Source organism: Zosterops lateralis, assembly GCF_965231275.1.
Source record: "Zosterops lateralis genome assembly, chromosome: 24".
NCBI lineage: Eukaryota > Metazoa > Chordata > Aves > Passeriformes > Zosteropidae > Zosterops > Zosterops lateralis.
In genome coordinates, this window is record NC_139784.1 from 6,073,669 (window position 1) to 6,100,904 (window position 27,236).

Genomic DNA, 27,236 nt, shown 5'->3' on the forward strand with positions numbered 1-27,236 from the left:
TGTCCCCACAGTGTCCCCAGGATGTCCCCAGTGTCCCCAGGATGTCCCTCATTGTCACTGCAGTGTCCCCAGTGTCCCCACAGTGTCCCCATGTCCCCAGTGTCCCCAGGATGTCCCTCATTGTCACTGCAGTGTCCCCAGTGTCCCCACAGTGTCCCCAGGATGTCCCCAGTGTCCCCAGGATGTCCCTCATTGTCCCACCATCCCCGGGGGACCATCCGGAGTTTCCCTTTGAGTTTCAAATGAGATTTTGGATCCTTTGGAATGCCCGACCCGGCGCTCCCCGCCTTTCATCGGCCCTTCTTACCTGGGACCGGCCCTAAACCCAGACTAACCCCGGCCTAACCCGGGTCTAAACCTGGACTAAACCCAGTTTAACCCCAGCCTAATCCCGGTCTAAACCTGGACTAAACTCAGTTTAACCCCAGCCTAATCCCGGTCTAAACCTGGACTAAACTCAGTTTAACCCCGGCCTAACCCCGGTCTAAACCTGGACTAAACCTGGACTAAACCCAGTTTAACCCCGGCCTAACCCGGGTCTAAACCTGGACTAAACTCAGTTTAACCCCAGCCTAATCCCGGTCTAAACCTGGACTAAACTCAGTTTAACCCCGGCCTAACCCCGGTCTAATCCCGGTCTAAACCTGGACTAAACCCAGTTTAACCCCGGCCTAACCCGGGTCTAAACCTGGACTAAACCCCGGTGTAACCCTGTCCCACACTGGGATGTCTGGGGGTGGTTTTTGGGTCTGTTTTGGTGTTTTCTTCTTGACCTTTTGCAAATCGCAACTGGAAGAAAATCCCTTTTTCTCCTTTATTTTTTCCTCCCCTTTTATCTCGGTGCTCATTGGGCTCTAAAATCTTTTCTTGGGAACAAATCCCAATCCTATCCCAGTCCAGGGATGCTCCAGGCCCCAAATCTCTGGAAACCCACGAGATTTTTCACCTTTTATTTTTATTTTTATTTTTATTTAAGGTTGTTTTATCCTTTACCTCTTGACCTTTTCCAACTCAAAGAAAAATCCCCTTTTCACCTTTTCCCCTCTATTTTTTTCCTCCTTCCTTCTCTTATCTCAGAGCTAATTTGGACTCTAAAATATTTTATTGGGAACAAATCCCAATCCTATCCCAGTCCAGGGATGCTCCAGGCCCCAAATCTCTGGAAACCCACGAGATTTTTCACCCTTTTTAAAAATTTTTTTTAAGGTTGTTTTACCCTTTACCTCTTGACCTTTTCCAACTCGAAAAAAAAAATCCCCTTTTCACCTTTTCCCCTCTATTTTTTTCCTCCTTCCTTCTCTTATCTCAGAGCTAATTTGGGTCTCTAAAATATTTTATTGGGAACAAATCCCAATCCTATCCCAGTCCAGGGATGCTCCAGGCCCCAAATCTCTGGAAACCCACGAGATTTTTCACTTTTTATTTTTATTTTTATTTTTATTTTTATTTTTATTTTTATTTAAGGTTGTTTTATCCTTTACCTCTTGACCTTTTCCAACTCAAAGAAAAATCCCCTTTTCACCTTTTCCCCTCTATTTTTTTCCCCTTTTTCTCTTATCTCAGAGCTAATTTGGGTCTCTAAAAACCCTTTTTTTTTTTTTCTTTTTTCAGGAGAGAAAGGCGTTTATTAGAGCGGGGAGAGATTTTATCTTGCAGCAGGTACTTCCCTCCTCATCCCTCAGATTTGTAAATTCTCCCCGGGCCGGACAAAGGCCCCCCCGGCAGCGATTTGGGGTTTGTTTAGAAATCCTGGAGGTAAAAAGGTCAGAGCAGCCCCGGGCTCTGCCGCCCTCCCCTCCCTGCAGGGAAAACCTGGGAATTCTCATTTATTCGGGGACAAATCCCCGTTTGGGGGGGATGGAGGGAAGGAAAAGCGTTTTGAGGGGGGAAATTGGGGAGAAATCAGGATTTTTTTGTCCTGGGATGAGAATTTTCAGGGGGTTTTTTGTGCTCTGGGAAATGAGAAATGAGGGGAGAATTTTGAGGGGGAAAAGGGTTTTTTGGGAAGCCCAAAGATCCCAGGGAGGGGTTGGGGATGCGCCCAAAGGAAAAGGGATTTTTCTTTTTTTTTTGGAATTGCTGGGAGCAGCCGGAGAATTTTCCTTCCTTTTCCTTTTCCTTTTCCTTTTCCTTTTCCTTTTCCTTTTCCTTTTCCTTTTCCTTTTCCTTTTCCTCCTCCTCTTCCTCTTCCTCCTCATCCTCCTCATCCTCCTCCCGCATCCCAAAATTCCCAGAAATTCCCATCGGGTTTAAATTTAAAAAAAAAAAATTAAATTAAATTAAAATATAAAATTAAATTAAAAATGAACTTTATTGGGCTGAGGTAGTTCCACGTGGAGGTGGGGAAGGAACAGGAGATTCCACTGGGATTTTTCTGGGTAATTCCAACCATTTTTAACATTTTTTAAAACCCTGTTTTTAGTCTCGGCCGGGGAGGGAAGGAGGGAGTTTGGCCGCGGTTCAATCGCGGGTTTATCTGATAAAAAAAGCGATAAGATAAGCTCGAGAGGGTGAAAACTCCGAGTTTTGAGGCCCAAAAAAAATCAAAAAAATCGTCCATTTTCAGAGTCGCATCCCCAGAGCTCCCAAAATACAAATTCCCTCCTCCAGCAGCAGCAAAAATCGAGTGGGAAAAAAAATAATAATAACAAAACCCTGTAAAGCAGAAATAGTGCAAAAATGGGAGAAAATTTTGCGCTTTTTTTTCTTTTTCTTTTTTTCGCTTATTTTTTTTCCTTTCTTTTTCTTTTTTTCGTCTTTTTGTTGTTTGTTTATTATTATTATTATTATTATTTTAATTTTTTTTCCTTTTTTTTCCTCTGGTTTTGGGTCTTCGCAGAGGCCTCGAGAGTCTTGGGCTCCTCGAGTCTCGTTCCAATATATACAGACAGGAAATAAAAAGGAAAAAGTGGGGGAAATGCCCGAAAATTATAATTTTTTTTTTTCGGTTTGTGAGTTTGTTGGGTTTTTTTTTTTTTTTTTTTTTTTTTTTTTTTCCAGTCTCACAAAGAGGAAAAAACCCATCGGGGCAGGTAAATTAAAAAAAAATATTACACTCAATTTTTTTTTTTTTTGCAAAGGGGAACGAGCTAAATCAATTTAAAAGTTTTCTCGGATTTTTGTTTGTTTGTTTGTTTGTTTGTTTGTTTGGGGTTTTTTGGGGTTTGGTGGGTTTTTTGTGGGTTTTTTTGGTGTTTGTTTTTGATTTGGGGATTTTTAATTTTTTGGGTGTTTTTTTTTATTTTTTTTAATTTTTTTTTTCTAGTTTTTGTTGTTATTTTTCTGGAGTCAAAAGTGCAGTTCCTAAAGGCGAAGAGAAAGAGGCAGAAAAGTCCCTGAGACACAGAAATCGCTCCTGGGGAGTCCAGCGCTTTACAGAAAGGACCATAAATTAAATTAAAACACACAGAGCGGGGACTGGGGGACAATTGAGGAGGGTCTGACCCCTCTGGACCCCCTGGGGATGGGTCTGAACCCCCTGGGGATGGATTCAGGAGGATCCAGAGCTGGGGGACATTTGAGGACATTTGAGGAGGGTCTGACCCCTCTGAACCCCCTGGGGATGGATTTGAACCCCCTGGGGATGGATTTAACCCCCCTGGGGATGGATTTGAACCCCCTGGGGATGGATTTGAACCCCCTGGGGATGGATTTAACCCCCCTGGGGATGGATTTGAACCCCCTGGGGATGGATTTGAACCCCCTGGGGATGGATTTAACCCCCCTGGGGATGGATTTGAACCCCCTGGGGATGGGTCTGAACCCCCTGGGGATGGATTTGAACCCCTGGGGATGGATTTGAACCCCCTGGGGATGGATTTGAACCCCCCTGGGGATGGATTTGAACTCCCTGGGGATGGATTTGAACCCCCTGGGGATGGATTTGAACCCCCTGGGGATGGATTTGAGCCCCCTGGGGATGGATTTGAACTCCCTGGGGATGGATTTGAGCCCCCTGGGGATGGATTTGAACCCCCTGGGGATGGATTTGAACTCCCTGGGGATGGATTTGAGCCCCCTGGGGATGGATTTGAACCCCCTGGGGATGGATTTGAACCCCCGGGGGATGGATTTGAACCCCCGGGGGATGGATTTGAACCCCCTGGGGATGGATTCAGGAGGATCCAGAGCTGGGGGACATTTGAGGAGGGTCTGACCCCTCTGGGGATGGATTTAACCCCCTGGGGATGGATTTGAACCCCCTGGGGATGGATTCAGGAGGATCCAGAGCCGGGGGATATTTGAGGAGGGTCTGACCCCTCTGGGGATGGATTTGCACCCCCTGGGGATGGATTTAACCCCCCCGGAGATGGATTCAGGAGGATCCGGAGCTCGGGGAAGCCTCGGGCGAGGTGCAGGCGGATTGATCCGAGGCCTCGGCCGCCTCTTTCCCGCTGCGGGCGGCTCCCAGCCCTTCCTTGTCCCGTTTCTTCTGCTTCATGCGGCGGTTCTGGAACCAGATCTTGACCTGCGCCTCGTGGAGCTGCAGCGCGGCCGCCACCTCCACCCGCCGCGCCCGCGTCAGGTACTTGTTGAAGTGGAATTCCTTCTCCAGCTCCGTCAGCTGCCTCGTGCTGAAGTTGGTGCGGAGGGAGTTGGGCGGCCCCGGCAGACCCAGATCCGAGGTTTTGCCTGGGAAAAAAACAAAAAACGCCAGGGCAGGAGCGGCCGGAGGGGAGGAACCGGCGGGGTGAGCCCTTGGCCCTCCTCCTGCAGCGCCCCGAGCTCTGCGCTCAGCCCGGGATCCGCTTTTCATCCTCTTTCCCCCCTTGGATCCATCCCGGGATCCGCTTTTCCCCTTTGGGACAATCCCAGGATCCGCTTTTCCCCTTTGGGACAATCCCGGGATCCTCTCGGCTCCTCTTTCTCCCTTTGGATCCATCCCGGGATCCGCTTTTCCCCTTTGGATCCATCCCGGGATCCGCTTTTTCCCTTTGGGACAATCCCGGGATCCTCTCGGCTCCTCTTTCTCCCTTTGGATCCATCCCGGGCTCACTTTTCCCCTTTGGATCCATCCCAGGATCCGCTTTTCCCCTTTGGATCCATCCCAGGATCTGGTTTTCCCTTTTGGATCCTTCCCGGGATCTGCTTTTCTCCTTTGGGACCATCCCTGACCCGCTTTTCCCCCTTTGGGACCATCCCGGGATCTGCTTTTCCCCTTTGGATCCACCCCGGGATCCTCCCGGCTCCTTTCCCCCCTTTTTGATCCATCCCGGGATCCCTTTTCCCCTTTGGGACCATCCCGGACCCCCCGGGATCCCGGGAAGGGCTGGAAGGGGAGGATGATGATGATGATGATGATGATGATGATGATGATGATGATGATGATGATGGCGAGGGGAGGAGGAGGAGGAGGAGGAGGAAGGTCGGGATTTAGGGAATGACGGGGGGGGGGGGGGGGAAGGAAGTGGAACAATGGAGGAGGGGATGGAAACCGGGGCAAGAAACGTCGAGAGTTTCCTGCTCTGAGCTGGGTTTAAATCAGGGCTGGGTTTAATCCAGAGCTGGGTTTAATCCAGAGCTGGGTTTAATCCAGAGCTGGGCCTGTGGGGAACCGAGCTCAGGGATGTGATGGGAAATCTCTGGGTGGGGTTTAAACAAGGCCCCAAAACCCAAACAAACCCCCCCAAACCCAAACAAACCCCCTCAAACCCAAGGAAAATCAAAACCCAAGGAAACCCAAAACCCGAAGAAACCCAACCCAAACAGGACCCCCCAAACCCAAACAATCCCCAAAAAAGGCCCCAAACCCCAAATAAACCCAAGAAAAACCCCAAACCCCAAACAAACCCAAGAAAAACCCCCAAACCCCAAATAAACCCAAAAAAATGCCCCAAAACACAAACAAACCCAAGAAAAAAAAGCCCAAAACTCAAAGGAACCCAAGAGAAGACCCCAAAACCCAATCAACCCCAAAAAAAAGGCCTCAAAGGCCAAACAACTCCCCCAAAAACCCAAGATGAAGACCCCAAAACCCAAACTAACCCAAAAAAAAGGCCTCAAAACCCAAACAATCCCCCCAAAAACCCAAGATGAAGAACCCAAAACCCAAATTAACCCAAAAAAAGACCCCAAAACCCAATCAAACCCCAGATGAAGACCCCAAAACCCGAACTAACCCCCCAAAAAAGACCCCAAAACCCAAACAATCCCCCCAAAAACCCAAGATGAAGACCCCAAAACCCAAACTAACCCAAGAAAAGACCCCAAACCCCAAACAACCCCAAAAAAAAGACTCCAAACCCCAAACAAATCTAAGAAAAAGGCCCCAAACCCCAAACAAACCCAAGAAAAGACCCCAAAACCCAAACTAACCCAAGAAAAGACCCCAAACCCCAAACAAACCCAAGAAAAAGACTCCAAACCCCAAACAAATCTAAGAAAAAGGCCCCAAACCCCAAACAAACCCAAGAAAAAGACCCCAAACCCTTCCAGTGCCAGACAAACCCAAACCCTTGTGAAACCCCTCATCCCCTCCCCTCACCCCAAGCCCCCAGACTCACCAGTTTTCGGGGGGTTCCTCCTCACCCTCATCCACTGGAAGGTGTGCGCGGCCTCGGGCCCGGGGGCTCCCCGCGCCTCCTGCCCCCCGTGGCCACCCCAGAGGACGGGCAGGTGGCCCGGCTGCTCCTGGCCCGGCCCGGGGGGCTGCGGGAAGGGGCCGCAAAGCCCCTGAGGGATCCCGGGGAAATAAAACCCCTCCGAGTCCTGGTGGTGCTGCTGGTGCTGCTGCTCCAGGGAGGGCTGGGGGTAACCCTGGGGGGGGAAAGGGGGGCTGGGAAAACGGGGAGACGAGGAGGAGGAGGAAAAAGAGGAAAAAGAGGAAGAAGAGGAGGAAAAAGAGGAGGAAAAGGAGGAGGAAGAGGAAGAAGAGGAGGAAAAGGAGGAAGAGGAGGACAAAGAGGAGGAAAAGGAAGAAGAGGAGGAAAAGGAGGAGGAAAAGGAAGAAGAGGAGGAAAAGGAGGAAGAGGAGGACAAAGAGGAAGAGGAGGACAAAGAGGAGGAAAAGGAGGAAGAAGAGGAGGAAAAAGAGGAGGAAGATGAGGAAAAGGAGGAAGAGGAGGAAGAAGAGGAAGGAGGAAGGTGGAAGGCGAGCTGGGGGAGATGCGGCAGCACGAAGGGACTGTCCCCGCTCGGGGGGTCCCTGCCGGGGCTCCCTGGGCACGGAGCAGGAGGAGGATGAGGAGGATGGGGAGGATGGGGATGAGGATGGGGATGATGAGGATGAGGATGGGGAGGGAAGGGAGGCTCGCTCTGGGGAAAAGCGGCCGGGCCGCGGGGGTTACAAATGGCCAACTCCACGAAGGAGTTCATGGCGGGATTGTCCATCCGCCCGCCGTGAGGAGGGTCAGCCCTGGGTGGGCTTTGGGGGGATTTTTTTTGGGGAGGGGGGGAAATGATGCTGCCCTACAACCTTTGGATAGTCTGTCAAAAATCCGGGAAACCTCCCCAACCCCGCCCTTCCCCAGCCCAATGAACGCGGGGCTCCCGAAAAAAAAAAAAAAAAGTTGTGGGGATTTTTTTTTCTTGTGGGTTTTTTTTTTTTTTGGTTTTTTTTTTTTTGGTGCCCGAAGCTCCGGGGCTCATCCATCAAGGCCTTTGGCATTTGCATGACAAAGGGGCTTCAATCAAACCCGGCCCATCAATCTGATCAACAACACGGCCGCGTCAGAAAATCTTCTCCTCAAAAGACTCGGGGGATAAAAAAAAAAAAAAAAAAAAAAAAAAAAAAATTAAATAAATAAATAAAAAAAAGAGAAGAAGAAGAAGAAGAAGAAGGGGCGAGGTGGGGTGAGGGGAAGTGCCAGGAAAAGGCTCGGAATGAGTGTTTAAAGTGCTAAAAAGGCCTCCCCGAGTTGTGCCAGGGAGAAGAAGTTGTGACTTTTAAAAGGTTTTTTTTTATTCCCCCCCCCTCCCAGATGGCGGCTCGGTGTGAGAGAAATAAAAGAAAAAAAGGACGCGGGGATGGGGAGGTGCGAGCAGAGACACAAAAGGATGTTCTTTTGGTCCTTTGGGAAGTTTTTTAGTCCCCCCACAAAGTGGTTTGGCTTTTATTTTTTTTTATTTATTTTTTATTTTTTATTTTCCGGGATGAGGAACCCGCTAAAAGCTCCTGGAGAAAAAAAAAAAAAAAAAAAAAAAAAAAATCGTCTCAATTTTCGCTTTAATTTCCGGCCGCACTCTCTTTGTGTCCGGCGGTAAAAGCACCGTAATTAGATCAATATTGAAATGAGGAGGAAAATAAAGTTATCGAGGACAGAACGGCTTTTGTGGGAGCCAAGCCCGGCCCGGCAATTCCGGCCTGGGAACTGAAACCCGGCCCTGTGTCCACCTGGGACCTTTTCCTGCTGAAAATATCCCCCATTTCCCACTAAAATCCGGTTTTTGGGGGTTCTGAGCCATCCCAGGATGGGATCTGAAACCCGTTGTCCACCTGGGACCTTTTCCCGGCTGAAAACATCCCCCATTCTCCCAAAAAATCCGGTTTTAGGGGTTCTAAACAATTCCAGGATGGGAACTGAAACCCATCGTCCACCTGGGAACCTTCCCCTGCTGAAAACATCACAATTCCCTCCTAAAATCCGGTTTTTAGGGGTTCTGAGCCATCCCAGGATGGGAGCTGAAACCCATTGTCCACCTGGGAACCTTCCCCTGCTGAAAACATCACAATTCCCTCCTGAAATCCGTTTTTTTGGGGTTCTGAGCCATCCTGAAACCCATCGCCCACCTGGGGACCTTCCCCTGTTAAACCCATCACAAACTCCTTCCTAAAATCCGTTTTTTGGGGGTTCTGACTAATTCCGGGTTGGGATCTGAAACCCATCGCCCACCTGGGACCTTCCCCTGCTTAAAACACCACAAACTCCTTCCTAAAATCCGGGTTTTAGGGGTTCTGACTAATTCCGGGATGGAAACTGAAACCTGGCCCGTGCCCACCTGGGGACCTTCCCCATCCATCCTCTGCTAAAACCACCACCCGTCCCCTAGAAAAAAACGGGTTTCTGGGTGTTTTCAGCCATCCCGGGGCACTAAGTTGGGCTTTGCCGGGTTGATCTCGGCTCCAGGAGGAGGAGGAGGAGGAGGAGGAGCAGGAGGAGGAGGAGGGCAGAACCTGACATCCATCCCCTACAAAAACCCCATTTTTAGGTGTTTTCAGCCATCCTGGTGCACTAAACTCGGCTTTGGGGATTGATCTCAGCTCCAAGAGGAGGAGGGCAGAGCCTGACACCCATTCCCCTCCTAAAATCCAGTTTTTAGGTGTTTTAAGCCATTCTGATGCACTAAACTCGGCTTTTCCGGGCTAATCTCTGCTCCAGCAGGAGGAGGAGGAGGAGGAGGCCAGACCCTGTCTCACATCTCCTACAATAAAACCCGATTTTTAGATGTTTTAAGCCATCCCGGGGCACCAAGCTCGGCTTTGCCTTGTTGATCTCGGTTCCAGGAGGAGGAGGAGGAGGAGGAGGAGGAGGGCAGACCCTGATACCCATCCCCTCCTAAAACCCCATTTTTAGGTGTTTTAAGCCATCCCAGGGTACTAAACTCTGCTTTGGGGATTGATCTCAGCTCCAGGAGCAGGAGGAGGAGGAGGAGGAGGAGGAGGAGGAGGAGGCCGAGCAAAGGTGGGCCACGTTTATTGACTTGTCCCGAGCAGAGGTGGGCCACGTTTATTGACTTGTCCCGAGCAGAGGTGGGCCACGTTTATTGACTTGTTCGGAGCAGAGGTGGGACACGTTTATTGACTTGTCCCGAGCAGAGGTGGGCCACGTTTATTGACTTGTTTGGAGCAGAGGTGGGCCACGTTTATTGACTTGTTTGAGGCAGAGGTGGGCCACGTTTATTGACTTGTCCCGAGCAGAGGTGGGACACGTTTATTGACTTGTTTGGAGCGGAGGTGGGACACGTTTATTGACTTGTCCCGAGCAGAGGTGGGCCACGTTTATTGACTTGTCCCGAGCAGAGGTGGGACACGTTTATTGACTTGTTTGGAGCAGAGGTGGGCCACGTTTATTGACTTGTCCCGAGCAGAGGTGGGCCACGTTTATTGACTTGTCCCGAGCAGAGGTGGGACATGTTTATTGACTTGTCCCGAGCAGAGGTGGGCCACGTTTATTGACTTGTCCCGAGCAGAGGTGGGCCACGTTTATTGACTTGTTCGGAGCAGAGGTGGGACACGTTTATTGACTTGTTTGGAGCAGAGGTGGGCCACGTTTATTGACTTGTCCCGAGCGGAGGTGGGCCACGTTTATTGACTTGTTTGGAGCAGAGGTGGGCCACGTTTATTGACTTGTCCCGAGCGGAGGTGGGCCACGTTTATTGACTTGTTTGGAGCAGAGGTGGGACACGTTTATTGACTTGTTCGGAGCAGAGGTGGGACACGTTTATTGACTTGTCCCGAGCAGAGGTGGGACACGTTTATTGACTTGTCCCGAGCAGAGGTGGGACACGTTTATTGACTTGTTCGGAGCAGAGGTGGGACACGTTTATTGACTTGTCCCGAGCAGAGGTGGGACACGTTTATTGACTTGTTCGGAGCAGAGGTGGGACACGTTTATTGACTTGTCCCGAGCAGAGGTGGGACACGTTTATTGACTTGTCCCGAGCAGAGGTGGGACACGTTTATTGACTTGTTCGGAGCAGAGGTGGGACACGTTTATTGACTTGTCCCGAGCAGAGGTGGGACACGTTTATTGACTTGTTCGGAGCAGAGGTGGGCCACGTTTATTGACTTGTTCGGAGCAGAGGTGGGACACGTTTATTGACTTGTCCCGAGCAGAGGTGGGCCACGTTTATTGACTTGTTCGGAGCAGAGGTGGGACACGTTTATTGACTTGTCCCGAGCAGAGGTGGGCCACGTTTATTGACTTGTTCGGAGCAGAGGTGGGACACGTTTATTGACTTGTTCGGAGCAGAGGTGGGACACGTTTATTGACTTGTCCCGAGCAGAGGTGGGACACGTTTATTGACTTGTTCGGAGCAGAGGTGGGACACGTTTATTGACTTGTTCGGAGCAGAGGTGGGACACGTTTATTGACTTGTCCCGAGCAGGAGACAAGGCCCCGCCACAATGGGCCGCCCACGGCCATTTGTTACTTGTCAGGAATTCAGTCCCGGCCACGCTCCGGGAGGAGCCGCCGCAGCCCCGGCCCTTCCCCTTCCCCTTCCCCGGCCAAAAGTTCACCCTGAGAGGAGAAAAAACCCTCCTCGCTGGGGGGAGATGGCTGGGGGAACATTTGGGGATGAAATTAGGTGTTTTACCCTCCCCCGCTAAAAAAAATTGATTTTTTTAGGCAGATTCAGCTCCTGTCTTTCGATAAAAAAATTAATTTTTTCCCTATTCGGGCATCCATTTATTATTTTATTATTTTATTATTTTATTATTTTATTGATTTGATCTGTCAATTCGTTAATTAATTAATTAATTAATTAATCATATTATTAATTTATTGATTTGTCAATTTGTTAATTTGTTAATTTATTCATTTGTTAATTTATTAATTTGTTGATTTTTGAATTTGTTAATTTATTAATTTTATTAATTTATTAATTTATTAATTCATTAATTCATTAATTTATTAATATATTAATATATCATTTTAATAATTTATTAATTTCTTGATTTGACAATTTGTTAATTAGTTAATTTATTCATTTTATTAATTTAATTTATTAATTTCTTGATTTGTCAATTTGTTAATTTATTCATTTTATTAATTTGTTAATTTATTAATTTATTGATTTATCATTTCATTAATTTATTGATTTATTAATTTATTGATTTATTGATTTAATATTAATTTATTCTGGTTTTTCTGGTGCTAAAAGGCTCAAAAAAGGGAAATATTTTAGATTTTTTTCCAAACTCTCTGCCTCCTCCCTTTACATAAAAAGCCTCTTTCCCCATCACTCCCCCAGCAAGAAAAATCGATTTTTAATTCGATTCCTTTTATATTTAATTGAGTTCGGGTTCGGGGGTTCTGTCCAGAGATGATTTATGGCTCTAAAATTAAAAATAAATAACAACAGGTTGGGGGTTTATTCCGGCCTGGAATTCCCTCGGTTTGTGTTGTCTGGTGGGTAAAATTGGGGAAAAATGCTGATTTTTCCTCTCAGAGAAGCTCAAATTCGAGCCGAGGTAAAAAAACCCCACGATTTTTAAATTAATTTTTATTATTTTTTAGGGTGGGTGGGACAAAATTTGAGGCAGAATTGATCGAATTCTGCCAAATCCTGACTGAGTTGAGGATGGCCGGGTGGGGACGTGGAAATTTTGGGGATAAATTCTCCAAAATCCCTTTGGAAAAGGAAATTTTGGGGTCATTCTGTGGTCAGATGGAGCTTGGTGATGGAGATGTGGAATTTTTAGGAATAAATTCCCCTAAAATCCTTTTGGAAAAGGAATTTTCGGGGGTCTCTCCAAGGTCTGGGAATGTGGAATTTTTGGGAATTAATTCCCTGAAATCCTTTTGGGAAAGGAAATTTTTTGGGGTCCATCTGACCACGGATGGACATTTTTTGGGTAAAATGTAACTTTTTTGTGTGAAATATAAATTTTTTTTGGAGTTAAATATAACATTTTGGGGGGTAAATATAACTTTTTGGGGTTAAATATAACTTTTTTTGGGTTAAATATAACTTTTTGGAGGGGTTAAACATAAGATTTTGGGGGTTAAATATAACTTTTTTGGGATTAAATGTAACTTTTGGCGGCTTAAAGCTTTCTTTGGGTTAAATATAACTTTTTTGGAGTTAAATATAGGTTTTTAGGGGTTAAATATAACATTTTTTGAGTTAAATACAGTTTTGAGGGGGTTAAATATAAGATTTTGGGGGTTGAACAACTTTTTGGGGTTAAATATAATTTTTGGGGTTAAATATAACTTTTTTTGGAGTTAAATATAACTTTTTGGAGTTAAATATAACTTTTTGGAGTTAAATATAACTTTTTGGGGTTAAATATAGGTTTTAAGGGGTTTAAATATAACTTTTGGGCGTTAAATATAACTTTTTGGGGGTTAAATGTAGGTTTTTTAGGGGTTAAACAACATTTTGGGGTTTAAATATAACATTTTTGGGTTAAATATAACTTTTTTAGGGTTAAATATAACATTTTGGGGGGGTTATACATAACATTTTGGGGGTTAAATATAACTTTTTGGGGTTAAATATAACTTTTTTAGGGTTAAATATAACTCTTGGCGGCTTAAAGCTTTCTTTGGGTTAAATATAACTTTTTTGGAATTAAATATAGGTTTTTAGGGGTTAAATATAACATTTTTTGAGTTAAATACAGTTTTGAGGGGGTTAAATATAAGATTTTGGGGGTTGAACAACTTTTTGGGGTTAAATATAATTTTTGGGGTTAAATATAACTTTTTTTGGAGTTAAATATAACTTTTTGGAGTTAAATATAACTTTTTGGAGTTAAATATAACTTTTTTGGAGTTAAATATAGGTTTTAAGGGGTTTAAATATAACTTTTGGGGGTTAAATATAACTTTTTGGGGGTTAAATGTAGTTTTTTTAGGGGTTAAACAACATTTTGGGGTTTAAATATAACGTTTTTGGGTTAAATATAACTTTTTTAGGGTTAAATATAACATTTTGGGGGGGTTATACATAACATTTTGGGGGTTAAATATAACTTTTTGGGGTTAAATATAACTTTTTTAGGGTTAAATATAACTTTTGGCGGCTTAAAGCTTTCTTTGGGTTAAATATAACTTTTTTGGAATTAAATATAGGTTTTTAGGGGTTAAATATAACATTTTTTGAGTTAAATACAGTTTTGAGGGGGTTAAATATAAGATTTTGGGGGTTGAACAACTTTTTGGGGTTAAATATAATTTTTGGGGTTAAATAAAGCTTTTTTTGGAGTTAAATATAACTTTTGGGGGGTAAAATATACCTTTTTGGGGTTAAATAAAGCTTTTTGGGGGTAAATATAACTTTTTTGGTGTTAAATATAACTTTTGGGGGGTTAAATATAACTTTTGGGGGTTAACTATAGGTTTTTAGGGGTTAAAGATCGGTTTTTAGGGGTTAAATGAAGCTTTTTTTGGGTTAAAAATGACATTTTGGCTCTCCGGGCAGAGAAAGGCGCAGCCAGAGCCGTCACCGGGTGATTTATCGGGAATCACCGCCCGGATTTGGCCCAGGAATTTACAGCCCTGATGGGTTTGGGGGAGGGAAAATTGGAGAAAATTTAAGAAAAAAAAATAAAATTGGGGAATGAAAAATCGCGGGTTGTGGATGGAGGGAAAGGTTTTCCTGGGAATTCTCTCAGTGAAGCTTCAGTTGGTGAAAAATCTGAATTTTGGGTGGTTTTTTTTTGGTGGATGGGATGGGAGAGTAAAAGGAGAGCGGGATTTAAGGGGTTAAAAACATCGGGTTATCCCCAGGGGAAAAAAAAAAAGCAAATAATTCAAATAAAATAGAAAAAAAAATAGATAAAATAGTGAAAAAAATTAAATTAAATTTAAAAAAAAAAGGAAAAAACACGAGATTATTCAGATAAAATAGGGGGGAAAAAAACCCAGATAATTCAAATAAAATGGAAAAATCTACCAAAAAACACCCCAAACCAGAGATAATTCAGACAAATAAGGAAAAAAAAATAAAATTAAAAATAAAAATTTAAAAAAAAAAACCCACGAGATTATTCAGATAAAATAGGGAGAAAAAAAAAAACAAACCAGATAATTCAAATTAAATAGAAAAATCCACCAAAAAAATCCCAAAATCAGAGATAATTCAGATAAAATAGAAAGAAAATATTTAAAAGGAAAAAATCCCAAAATTATTCAGATAAAATAGGGAAAAAAACCCCAGATAATTCAAATTAAATAGAAAAATCCACCAAAAAAAATTCCCAAAATCAGAGATAATTCAGATAAAATAGAAAAAAAAATATATTTAAAAGGAAAAAATCCCAAGATTATTCAGATAAAATAGGGAGAAAGAAAAAAAACCCAGATAATTCAAATTAAATAGAAAAATCCACCAAAAAACCCCACCCAAAACCAGAGATAATTCAGATTAAATAGAAAAAAAAAATTACCACTGAAAAAAATCCAGTTAATTCCGATAAAATGGAATATTTTAGGGCTGGAACTCCCAGCTCGGGGGATCCTTTGCTGCTCCCGGGAAATCCCAGAGCCCTTTGCCCTGGGCTCGTCTCATTAATTGGCCTCATTTGCATATTCATTAATGGGGGAGGGGCCGGGACAGGCTGACCTGGGGCGGGGACTGGGGGGTCTCAGATCCCTTGGGATTCACTCAGATCCCGAATCCTCTGGGATTCCCTCAGGCCCCAAATCCCTCAGGATTCACTCAGATTCATTCAGGCCCCAAATCCATCTGGGGGTCCCAAATCCCTCGGAACCCCCTCAGATCCCAAATCCCCCGGCATTCCCTCAGATCCTGAATCTTTTTGGGATTCATTCAGGTCCCAAATCCAACTTGGGGGGGTCCCAAATCCCTTGGGATTCACTCAGATCCCAAATCCAACCGAGATTTACTCGGATCCTGAATCTTTTTGGGATTCATTCAGACCCCAAATCCCTCAGGATTCACTCAGATTCATTCAGACCCCAAATCCATCTGGGGGTCCCAAATCCCTCGGAACCCCCTCAGATCTCAAATCCCTCGGGGTTTTCTCAGATCCCAAATCCAACCGACATTCCCTCAGACCCCAAATCCAACTTGGGGAGGTCCCAAATCTCTCGGGACCCCCTCAGTTCCCAAATCCCCCGGCATTCCCTCAGATCCTGAATCTTTTTGGGATTCATTCAGATCCCGAATCCCTCAGAATTCACTCAGACTCCAAATCCATCTGGGGTGTCCCAAACCCCTCGGGATTCCCTCAGGCCCCAAACCCCTCGGGATTCCCTCAGGCCCCAAATCCAACCGAAGTTCCCTCAGATCCCAAACCCCTGGGGGTTTATTCTGACCCCAAACCCCTCGGGATTCCCTCAGACCCCAAATCCAACCGAGATTCCCTCAGACCCCAAATCCCTGGGGGTTTATTCTGACCCCAAACCCCTCGGGATTCCCGCAGATCCCGAATCCAGGCCCAGCTCCGCCCGCCCCTCACCCCTCCCTCCTTCCTCCCTCCCACAAGAGCATTAATTCATTAATTAACTCATTAACATCTTCATCAGCGGCCGGGAATTCCCCATGTCGGGGATCCCGCTGGGAGCAGAACCGGGGCCGGGACCAGCGGGACCAGCCGGGCCGGATCTGTGGATTATTCCCATTTTAACTCCTCATTTCCAGCTCCCAGCGAGAAAAACCCTTTCCCAGGATAACCCCGGGATGAACTGAACCGGATCCTCGGTTTATTTCCATTTTCCCCTCCCCATTTCCATCTCCCAGGAGGAAAACCCTTTCCCAGGATAACCCCGGGTCGAGCCGGGCCGCATCCTCCGTTTATTCCCATTTTCCCCTCCCATTTTCCCATTTTCCCCTCCCCATTTCCATCTCCCAGCGAGGGAAACCCTTTCCCGGGATAACCCCGGGATGAGCTGGGCCGGATCCTCCGTTTATTCCCATTTTCCCTCTCCGTTTCCAGCTCCAAGCAAGAAAAACTCTTTCCTGGGATAACCCCGGGTCAAGCCGGGCCGGATCCTCCGTTTATTCCCATTTTCCCTCCCCATTCCCATTTTCCCCTCCCCATTCCCATTTCCCTCCTCATTTCCAGCTCCAAGGAAGGAAAACCCTTTCCCGGGATAACCCCGGGATGAGCTGGGCTGCATCCCCGGGTTCATCCCATTTTTTCCCTCCCCATTTCCATCTCCCAGCGAGGGAAACCCTTTCCCGGGATAACCCCGGGTCAAGCCGGGCCGGATCCTCCGTTTATTCCCATTTTCCCCTCCCATTTTCCCATTTTCCCTCCCTATTTCCATTTTCCCCTCCCATTTTCCCATTTCCCCTCCCCATTCCCACCTCCCAGGAGGAAAACCCCAGGATATCCCGGGATAACCCAGGACCGAGTTTTTCCCCGCCAGTTCCTCCCTTTGCAGCCGGAGCAGCTCCGGAAAAGCCAAAGATAAAAAACCTGGAAACCCAGTCTCGGGTCAGAGACAAAACTCCCCAAAAATCCACAAAATTCCCGTGAAAATCCAACTCTCCTCCTTCCCCAGGGCCTCCTCTGACACCTCCAGGAGCTCCGGAACAAACAAAAAAATAAATATTTCCTGCGCGGGGGCCGCTCATTTCCATCCTCCCGGCCTTTAATGAGCGCCAGCAATTAACGCGTGGCTTTAATTCCCTTTAATTCCCTTTAATTCCCGTTAATCCCCTTTAACTCCCGCCTCCAGTGGCGGGGAGCAGGCGGGGCAGGGCCGCCCCCGTCCCGCCCGGTTCAGTCTGACATTTCGGAGCAGGTGAGGGATGGCCCGAGCTGACGGCGGAGTCTCGCAGCCGCTCAATAATTCAGATTTTTATTGAATATTCCCCCCCTTTTCCTCTCCCGTCTCTCCTCCCGACGTTTCAGTCTCGCTAATTAGGACAAATCAGAAGGGCCCTGCTGTTAGCGGGGATAATAACTGGAGAGCTCACATTTATTAACTCGCTTGGATTTATTTATATATATATATATATATATTTTTTCTCTCTCTTTTCCGTGGGTGGAGGATTGATCTGCGGCCGGGACTGGCAGCGCTGCCCCGACCCGGAGCCGCTCCGGGAACTCAGTGCGGGGCCCTGGCGGGGATTTGTATCGATGGGGGATTGGGGATCGATTGGGGGGGGGGGGGTTATAGCATCCCTTTCCTGTTCTTCTATAGGGATTTGTATCGATGAGGGATTTGGGATCGATTTGGGGGGGGTTGGGGTTATAGCATCCCTTTCCCGTCCTTCTATAGGGATTTGTATTGATGAGGGATTTGGGATCGATTGGGAGGGTTTGATCTGGGGAGAGGGGGGGTTATAGTGCCCTTTCCCATCCCTCCATAGGGATTTGTGTCGCTGAGGGCTCGGGGTTTGATTTGGGGGATTTAATTTGGGGGGGAGGTTTCAATTTGGGGGGGATTTGGGACCTCTTTCCCATCCCTCAATAGGGATTTGTAGTGCTGAGGGATTGGGGTTTGATGTGGGGGGGCTTATAGCACCCCTTTCCTATTCCCCATTAGGGATTTGTGGTGAAGAAGGGTTTGGGTTTGATTTGGGGGGGCGGTGTTTGGGGGGTTTAGGACCCCTTTCCCATCCCTCAATAGGGATTTGTGTCAATGAGGAATTTAGGTTTGATTTGGGGAGGTTTTGGGACCCCTTTTCCAGGGGGGTCCCTCCTGTCCCCTCCCTCGGCCTCGCCCTTCCCCTCCCTCCCCTCCCCACAGGAAAAGGGCCTGGAAATGTGGAAATCCTCTGCTTTGGGATAATTTCACTCAGTTTTAGGCTGAAGGACGAGTGAGTGTGAAAACCCACCAGTTTTTGGGATAATTTCCCTCATTTTTAGGCTGAATGATGTGTAAATGTGGAAACCTGGCAGTTTTGGGATAATTTCCCTCATTTTTAGGCCAAAGAGCAAATGAGTGTCAAAACCCACCTGTTTTGGGATAATTTCCTTCATTTTTAGGCTGAAGGTCATGTCAGTGTGAAAACCCACCTGTTTTGGGATAATTTCCCTCATTTTTAGGGCAAAGAGTGTGTAAATGTGAAAACTCACCAGTTTTGGGATAATTTCCCTCATTTTTAATCTGGGTTTAGGACACCCCATCCCCAGAGGGGCCAAAAGGATGTGCAGACCCCAAAACCCCATCCCGAGCCCTTCCCCATTTCCCCTCCCAGTGCTCCCAGTGTTCCCAGTGTTCCCAGTGCTCCCAGCTCTTCCCAGCTCTTCCCAGCTCTTCCCAGCTCTTCCCAGTATTCCCAGTGCTCCCAGCGCTCCCAGTGCTCCCAGTGCTCCCAGTGCCCCCTCCCAGTGCCCCCAGTTCCTCCAGTGCCCCCAGTGCCCCCAGTTCCCCCAGTGCCCCCAGTGCTCCCAATGTTCCCAGTGCCCCCAGTGCCCCCAGTGCCCCCAGTGCTCTCAGTGCTCCCAGTGCCCCCAGTGCCCCCAGTATTCCCAGTGCTCCCCCAGTGCCCCCAGTGCCCTCCCGGTGTTCCCAGTATTCCCAGTGCCCCCAGTGCCCCCAGTGCCCCCAGTGCCCTCCCAGTGCCCCCAGTGCCCCCCAGTGCCCCCAGTGTTCCCAGTATTCCCAGTGCCCCCAGTGCCCTCAGTGCCCCCAGTGCCCCCAGTGCCCTCAGTGCCCCCAGTGCTCCCTCCCAGTGCCCCCAGTGCCCCCAGTGCCCCCCAGTGCTCCCAGTGTTCCCAGTGCCCCCAGTGCCCCCAGTGCTCCCAGTGCCCCCAGTGCCCCCAGTGCCCCCAGTGCTCCCAGTGCCCCCCAGTGCTCCCAGTGTTCCCAGTGCCCCCAGTGCCCCCAGTGCCCTCCCAGTGCTCCCAGTGCCCCCAGTGCTCCCTCCCAGTGCTCCCAGTGCCCCCAGTGCCCCCAGTGCTCCCTCCCAGTGCTCCCAGTTCCTCCCAGTTCTCCCAGTTCTCCCAGTGCTCCCAGTTCCCCCAGTTCCCCCAGTGTCCCCCAGTGCTCCCAGTGCTCCCAGTTCCCCCAGTTCCCCCAGTGCTCCCAGTGCCCCCGGTGCTCCGGGAATGGGGCTGGAGGAGGAGGAGGAGGAGGAGGAGGAGGAGGAGGAGGAGGAGGAGGAGGAGGAACCAGAGGAACAAATGGCGCTTTGATGGACAAGCTCTGGCGCCTTCCACCAGCTGGGGGATATCAAATAAATACAAAAAAAAATTAAAATAAATTGTTTTTTCTCTGCTTTTCCCACCCCAAAAGGCAGTGGTGTGACTCTGGTGAGAGGAGGTTGAGGAGGGAAAAACTCTCATTTTTTATCCAGGGGAAGGTGTTTGGTTTGGAGAGGAGCTGCTGTGAATATTTAATGCAGATTTTAAACCACCCCCGGGTTTTCCTTTTCCCAGAGAGAGGTTTGGGAATCGTGGGAAAAGAGCCTGGAGAGGTTATTTGGGGAAAAAAAAGATTATTTGGGGAAAAAAAAGATTATTTGGAATAAAAGGTGGCAGTAAAATCAAGTAAAATCACCTCCCTCCTGCTCTTTGTTAGGGGGAGACCATTCACAGCGATTCCCAAAACATCTGTTGAGGCTTTTGCCTTCTTTATTTCACTTTTATTTATTTAATTTTTTTATTTTATTTTTCTGCCACTTTTAACCCCAAATAAAAAACCAGAAGTTTCCCCGCACTCCAAACGTCCCCTGGAGAGGGATGAGCTCAGCCAGGCACTAAAAATACCAAATTCAACCCTAAAAATCCCTGTGGGGACACCCCAAACCCCTTTGGAGTTTGTTTTGGGTTTTATTTTGAATTTAAAAAATAAAATGGGGCTGAGAAAAGTTTTTTTTTAAGGGTTTCCCCACCCCACATTTCCCATCCCCCTCCAGGTTCTCCTTTTCCTCCTCCTTTTGGCCCAAACCCTCCCAAAAATTTGAAGATTTATTTATTAAAAATTCTGGTGATTTATTTGGGCCTTCTCGAGCTGAAACTTCCCTCCAAAAAACCTTTCCTGGGATGAGTTTTGGGGTAAAAAAATCACCAGATTTGGGAAAAGAATTGGCAGAAAATCCTGGAAGGAGGTGGCGGATCCAGGAGGGGGTTGGGGAATAAAAAAAGAGGAAAAAAATATAATATAATAATATAAAATAATAATAAAAATAAATAAATAAATAAATAAATAAATAAATAAAATAAATAAGAAAAAGAAATTAAATTAATAGAATATAAATAAATAATGATAATAATGATAATAAATAATAAATTTAAAAGGCCCATCTCTTCCCCCTCCTCCTCCTCCTCTCACCTTTATTTTCTCACCCAAATTCTCCCTCCTCGTATGGATTTTTTTGGGGATTTTTTTTTTTTTTTTTTTGAGCTTTTACTCCAAATCCTCCTTTTTTTTTTCCTCATTTTTCCTGCAGCTTCTGCACTTTTCAAACCTCGGTGAGTTCTGGGCCAGAGAAAAGAGGAGGAGGAGGAGAAAGGGCGGAATTCGCGTGGGATCCTCGAGCTCTTTGTGTTCTTTTCCCACCCCTTTATCTCTTTTTTTTTTTTTTTGTGCTTATTTTAATTTATTTATTTATTTATTAATATAATTTTTGTTGTTGTTTTGGTTGGGCTTTTTTGGGGCTTTTTCTGGGTTTTTTTGTGGGTTTTTTTGTGGGTTTTTTTGGGTTTTTTTTTGGGGGGGGGTTTGTTTTGTTTTATTCTCAAAGAAGTGGATTTTTCCCCATCAGTGAAATAAAACAGCAAATATTAAATTTAGGGGAAAAAAAACAACCAAAAAGTCACCTTTCTGATTTAATACAATAAATAAATAAACACCAAACTCGAGGAAAATAAAAAATAAAGATAAACCAGAACAGAATGAAGGAAATCTTCTTTTGGGAATTGTGGGTTGGGAGGGATTTCTTTTGTCTCCTCCACGAGGAGAAGATTAAACCTCATTACAAAGGAGAGAAAAGCCAATGATTTATGGAGGAAAACAAACAAAAAAACAAACCAAAATAAAAGAGTTTTTTTGGACAGAAATCCGGAGCAAACAGGCGCTGGTCGGTTTTATAAAGACGTTTATTTACTCTATGAAAATAATATACAATAAATAATTTGCCCTTTGCTACGAAAGGATTTGAATAAATAAATAATCTACGTCTAAAACGTAAAAAAGAGGAAGGAAAATTCCCCTGATTTTCTTTTTTTTTTAATTTTTTTCTTTTAAATTTAATTTTATTATGAAATCTAAAAATCTCCTTCTGATTCCTGAGAAAAGTCGCTGGGGGGGGGGGGGTGGGGAGAGGATTTACAATTTTTATTTTTATTTTATTTATTTTATTTTTTCTCTCTCTTCAGAGAACTACCATAAATAAATAAAAGTGGGGGAAAATACTAAATAAAACTCTCATTAAATACCCGAGTTTTAGCAAATCTGGGGCTGCTCTTTCACCTCCCAAAATAAATTCTGGGGAGGGCGAGTTTGGAGCTTTGAAATGGGACTGGGAGGAGGGGATTGAATGGGAAATGGCTTGGGGTGGATTTTGGGGGGTTTCCCCTTGTTTTTAGGGCAGATTTTGGGGTGAATTCATTTGTTTTAGGGCAGATTTTGGGGGTTCCCCTTGTTTTAGGGCAGATTTTGGGGTTCTTCCTTCTATTGGGGCAGATTTTGGGGTGAATCCACTTGTTTTAGGGCAGATTTTGGGCTGGGAGCCCCTTTTTTCAGGGCAGATTTTGGGGGTTCCCCTTGTTTTAGGGCAGATTTTGGGGTTCCTCCTTCATTTAGGGGAGTTTTTGGGTGGATTCTTTCTTTTAGGCCAGATTTTGAGGGGTTCCTGTTCTTTCAGGGCAGATTTTTTGGGGTCTTCCTTCTTTTAGGGCAGATTTTTGGGCTTCCCCTATCATTTAGGGCAGATTTTTGGGGGTCTTCCTTCTTTTAGGCCAGATTTTTGGGGGGTTCCTGTTCTTTTAGGGCAGATTTTGGGGTTTCTCCTTGTTTTAGGGCAGATTTTTGAGGGGATCCCTTCTTTTCGGCCAGATTTGGGGGTGTTCCTATTCTTTTAGGGTGGATTTTGGGGTGATTCCCTTTCTTTTAGGGCAGATTTTTTGGGGTTCCCCATCTTTTAGGGCAGATTTTTGGGGGTCCTCCTTCTTTTAGGCCAGATTTTGGGGGGTTCCTGTTCTTTCAGGGCAGATTTTGGGGGTTCCTTCATCTTTTAGGGCAGATTTTGGGGTGAGTCCCCTTGTTTTAGAGTCGCTTTTGGGGGTTCCCCTTCTTTCAGGGCAGATTTTTGGGGTTCATCTTTGTTTTGAGGCAGATTTTTGTGGGGTTCCCCTTCTTTTAGGGCAGATTTTGGGGCTCCTCCTTCTTTAAGAGTCGCTTTTGGGATTTCCCCTTCTTTCAGGCCAGATTTTGGGAGTTTCCCCTTCTTTTAGGGCTGATTTTGGCGTGAACCTTCTTCTTTTAGGGGTTTCCCCTTCTTTTCGAGCAGATTTTTATGGGGTTTCCTCTTTTTTGGGGGCCGGTTTTGGGGTGATTCCTCTTCTTTTCGGGGTTTCTTTCTCTTCGAGCAGATTTTTGTGGAGTTCCCCATTCTTTTTGGGCAGATTTTGGGGTGTTCCCGCTTCTTTCAGGGCTGATTTTGGGGTGAATTCTCTTCTTTCAGGGCTTTCCCCTTCTCTTCAGGCAGATTTTTGTGGGATTCCCCATTCTTTTAGAGCAGATTTTAGGGGTTTCCCCTTCTTTTAGGGCCAAATTTGGGGTGAATCCTCTTCTTTTAGGGGTTTCCCCTTCTCTTTGGACAGATTTTCGCGGCGTCCCCCCCTTGTTTTGGGGCAGATTTTGGGGTGAGTCCTCTTCTCTTCGGGCAGATTTTTCTGGCATTCTCCCTTATTTTGGGGCGGGTTTGGGGCTGGTTTCGGGCTGATTTGGGGCGGGTTTGGGGCTGATTTGGGGCTGATTTCGGGCTGATTTCGGGCTGATTTGGGGCGGGTTTGGGGCTGATTTGGGGCGGATTTGGGGCTGATTTCGGGCTGATTTGGGGCGGGTTTGGGGCTGATTTGGGGCTGATTTCGGGCTGATTTGGGGCTGATTTGGGGCGGGTTTGGGGCTGATTTGGGGCTGATTTGGGGCTGATTTCGGGCTGATTTGGGGCGGGTTTGGGGCTGATTTGGGGCGGATTTGGGGCTGATTTCGGGCTGATTTGGGGCGGATTTGGGGCTGATTTGGGGCGGGTTTGGGGCTGATTTGGGGCTGATTTGGGGCGGATTTGGGGCTGATTTGGGGCGGGTTTGGGGCTGATTTGGGGCGGATTTGGGGCTGATTTGGGGCGGGTTTGGGGCTGATTTGGGGCGGGTTTGGGGCGGGTTTGGGGCTGATTTGGGGCTGATTTGGGGCGGGTTTGGGGCTGATTTGGGGCTGATTTGGGGCTGATTTGGGGCTGATTTGGGGCTGATTTGGGGCGGGTTTGGGGCTGATTTGGGCCTGATTTGGGCCTGATTTGGGCCTGATTTGGGGCGGGTTTGGGGCTGATTTGGGGCTGGTTTGGGGCGGGTTTGGGGGAGGATTTGGGGCGGGTTTGGGGCTGATTTGGGGCCGATTTGGGGCTGATTTTGGGCCTGATTTGGGGCGGGTTTGGGGCTGATTTGGGGCCGATTTGGGGCAGATTTGGGGCTGATTTGGGGCGGGTTTGGGGCAGATTTGGGGCTGATTTGGGGCTGATTTGGGGCTGATTTGGGGCCGATTTGGGGCTGATTTTGGGCCTGATTTGGGGCGGGTTTGGGGCTGATTTGGGGCCGATTTGGGGCAGATTTGGGGCTGATTTGGGGCGGGTTTGGGGCTGATTTGGGGCAGATTTGGGGCTGCCTGTGCTGAGCAAACCCTCGTTAGAAGGCCATGTGCTGCAGGTCGATGGCGCAGAGCGCGCTGCTGAACAGCTCCAGCTCCTCCTCCTCGGGGAAGCTCAGGGGGCTCCCCAGAGAGGGGGAAAACCCCCCCTGGGGACACTCCGAGCCCAGCCCCAGCTCGGGGAGGCTGCAGGGGGGACTCACACCCCTCCCCCGAGCCCACCCGGGGGTCTGTCCCCAGGCCCGGGGGGTCTGTCCGCTCTCCCCGCGGGGGGATCTCGCCCTCGGGGGGTTCTCGGGGCCGGGTCTGTCTCTTGTGTTTCATCCTCCTGTTCTGGAACCAGACCTTGACCTGGCGCTCGGTGAGGTCCAGCAGCGCCGCCATCTCCTCCCGCCGGGGCCGGCCCAGGTACGGGCTGTAGTGGAATTCCTTCTCCAGCTCCAGGAGCTGCGTGTTGGTGTAGGCCGTGCGGAGCCGCCGCGAGCTGCTGCTGCTCACTGACACAGCTGGGAGGGAATAGAATAGAATAGAATAGAATAGAATAGAATAGAATAGAATAGAATAGAATAGAATAGAATAGGAAATAAAATAAAATAAAATAAAATAAAAATGAAATAAAATAAAATAAAATAAAATGAAATGAAATGAAATGAAAATGAAATAAAATAAAATAAAATAAAATAAATAAAAGGAAATAAAATAAAATAAAATAAAATAAAAGGAAATAAAATAAAATAAAATAAAATAAAAGGAAATTAAAATAAAATAAAATAAAAGGAAATAAAATATAATATAAAATTTTTAAAAAAGGGAAATCAAAGGAAATAAAAGGAAATAAAAGGAAATAAAATATAATATAAAATTAAATTAAAATTAAAATAAAATACAAATGAAAATTAAAATAAATAAAATAAATAAAAAAGAAAATAAAAAAGAAAATAAATGAAGTAAAATATAAAATATGAAATAAAATGTAAAATAAAAATAAAATAAAAGAAAATTTAAAAAGAAAATAAAAAAAGAAAATAAAAATAAAATAAAATAAAAGGAAAAATATGAAATAAAATAAAAATTAAAATTAAATAAAGTAAAATATAAAATATAAAATAAAATATAAAATATAAAATATAAAAAAATAAAATAAAATAAATAAATAAAATAAAATAATAAAATAAAATAAAAATAATAAAATAAAATAAAAATAAGTAAAATAAAATAAAATTAAAAAATAAAAATTAAAATAAATAAAATATAAAATAAAAAATTAAAAAATAAAAATAAAATAAAATAATAAATTTTAAAAATTAAGTTAAAATAAAATGAAATAATAAAATGGTCGGTGAGTGTTTGGGAAAAGTCCCCCCCGGTTCGGATGGAGCCGCTCTGGAGGGGGAAATTTGTTTAATTCGACTCGTCCCGTTCTGGAGGAGGATTGGGGACGGTTTTGGCCTCGGGGAGGAAAAAGGATTTTGCTCCCTGGCCTTTTCCTTTAGAGCCTTTCCCTCTCTGGCAGAATTTCAAACCATCCCTTCTTTCCTTTTATTATCATTATTATTACTATTTTACCCTTTCCTGGCACTTTAATCCCATTATTGCAGGTTGTTTTCTCTCCACTCCCCCTGAGCTCCGGTGCCGCCCTGGCCCTGCCCGCTTTTACCTGAGCCGGGGAAACCCCGGGATTGTTTTTATCCCGAGGGAAAAAAAGGCCAAAGATGTTCCCAGGCCGAGCAGAGACGCTGCTCCTTTTTCTTTGGGGGTTTGGGGTGTAATAATTTCATTTTCCGGGACCTCCCCGCGTTCCCCACCCATTTTCCTTCCCCCACTCAGGAGGTTTTGTGTCTTTGCTTTTTCCTTTTTTTTTTTATTTTTTTATTATTTTTTTAAAAAAAATTATTTTAATTTTTTCCCTTTTCCCCTTAGGACGCAAAAAAAAAAAAAAAAAAAAAAAAAAAAAAAAAAAAAAAAATCCAGCCCCAGAAAACGGAACAAATGAAATGGAGTTTTAAAACCCAGCCCCGGCTCCCCCATTCCCCTCTCTGTCAGTTTTGTGCAGAAATCGCACCAATTTCTGATTATTTTTAATTTTAATTAACGGGAAATCAAGGAGGACACAACAAACCCCCCCAGGCTTGGGGGAATTTCACCGGGGCCAACCCTGGGCGAGCCGGGGATGAGATTTTGGGGCCAAATCATGAAAATTTATCTTTTTTTTTTTTGCTGAAATAAACCCTCTCCCCGCCCCATCCAGCACCGACCTGCGGGAGATCCTGCCAGAGCACAACGAGGAGGATGAAGATGATGATGAAGAAGAAGAAGACGGAGCCTGGGCGGGTTTTTTAGAGGATTTTTTCTCTTTCATCCAGGGGAATTCCGCTCTGGGGGGCTGAGGATGGAGCTGCCCATGGGGGGCTCTGTTTTGGCTCCGGGCTCTGCGGGCACAGGAGCCGGGAGAGCCTCAAAAGGAGGAGCAGGAGGAGGAATGAACGTCGAGTCCTTGATTGATGGAGTTTGAAAGGTCTCCAGGACAGCGGGCAGAGCCGCCAGGCACTCGGCCAGGGAAGGCTGCTGCTGATAAAGCCCAGCTCCCTCTCCAAGTCAAAATTCATGGCTTTTCCAGCCTTAAAAAGGCGGGGGAGAGGGAGGAGAGGAGGAGGAGGAGGAGGAGGGGGAGAGGGAGAGGAGAATGAAGGTTTTTGCTGGATGATGATGATGATGATGATGATGATGATGACGGGGCTGGGATAATTGTGATATTGTGGGTTTATCCTGCTGGAGGGAGGTTCAGGGATGGGGAAAAATCCCAGCACTGTCCCCGTCACGTGGGGCGGCCGCGCCAAT

The 27,236-nt window shown here is 46.1% G+C and overlaps 1 protein-coding gene across 1 annotated transcript; it reads right to left on the minus strand.

Annotated features, from left to right (window-relative positions):
• Positions 1–6,480: 6,480 nt before the first annotated feature.
• On the minus strand, positions 6,481–27,004 carry LOC310918854 (homeobox protein Hox-B2-like; the record flags this gene model as incomplete). Its single annotated transcript, XM_083877826.1, is given in 6 exon segments — positions 6,481–6,756; positions 24,621–24,904; positions 26,654–26,675; positions 26,677–26,852; positions 26,855–26,965; positions 26,968–27,004. Coding segments are annotated over 6 exon segments (906 nt in total).
• Positions 27,005–27,236: the final 232 nt, after the last annotated feature.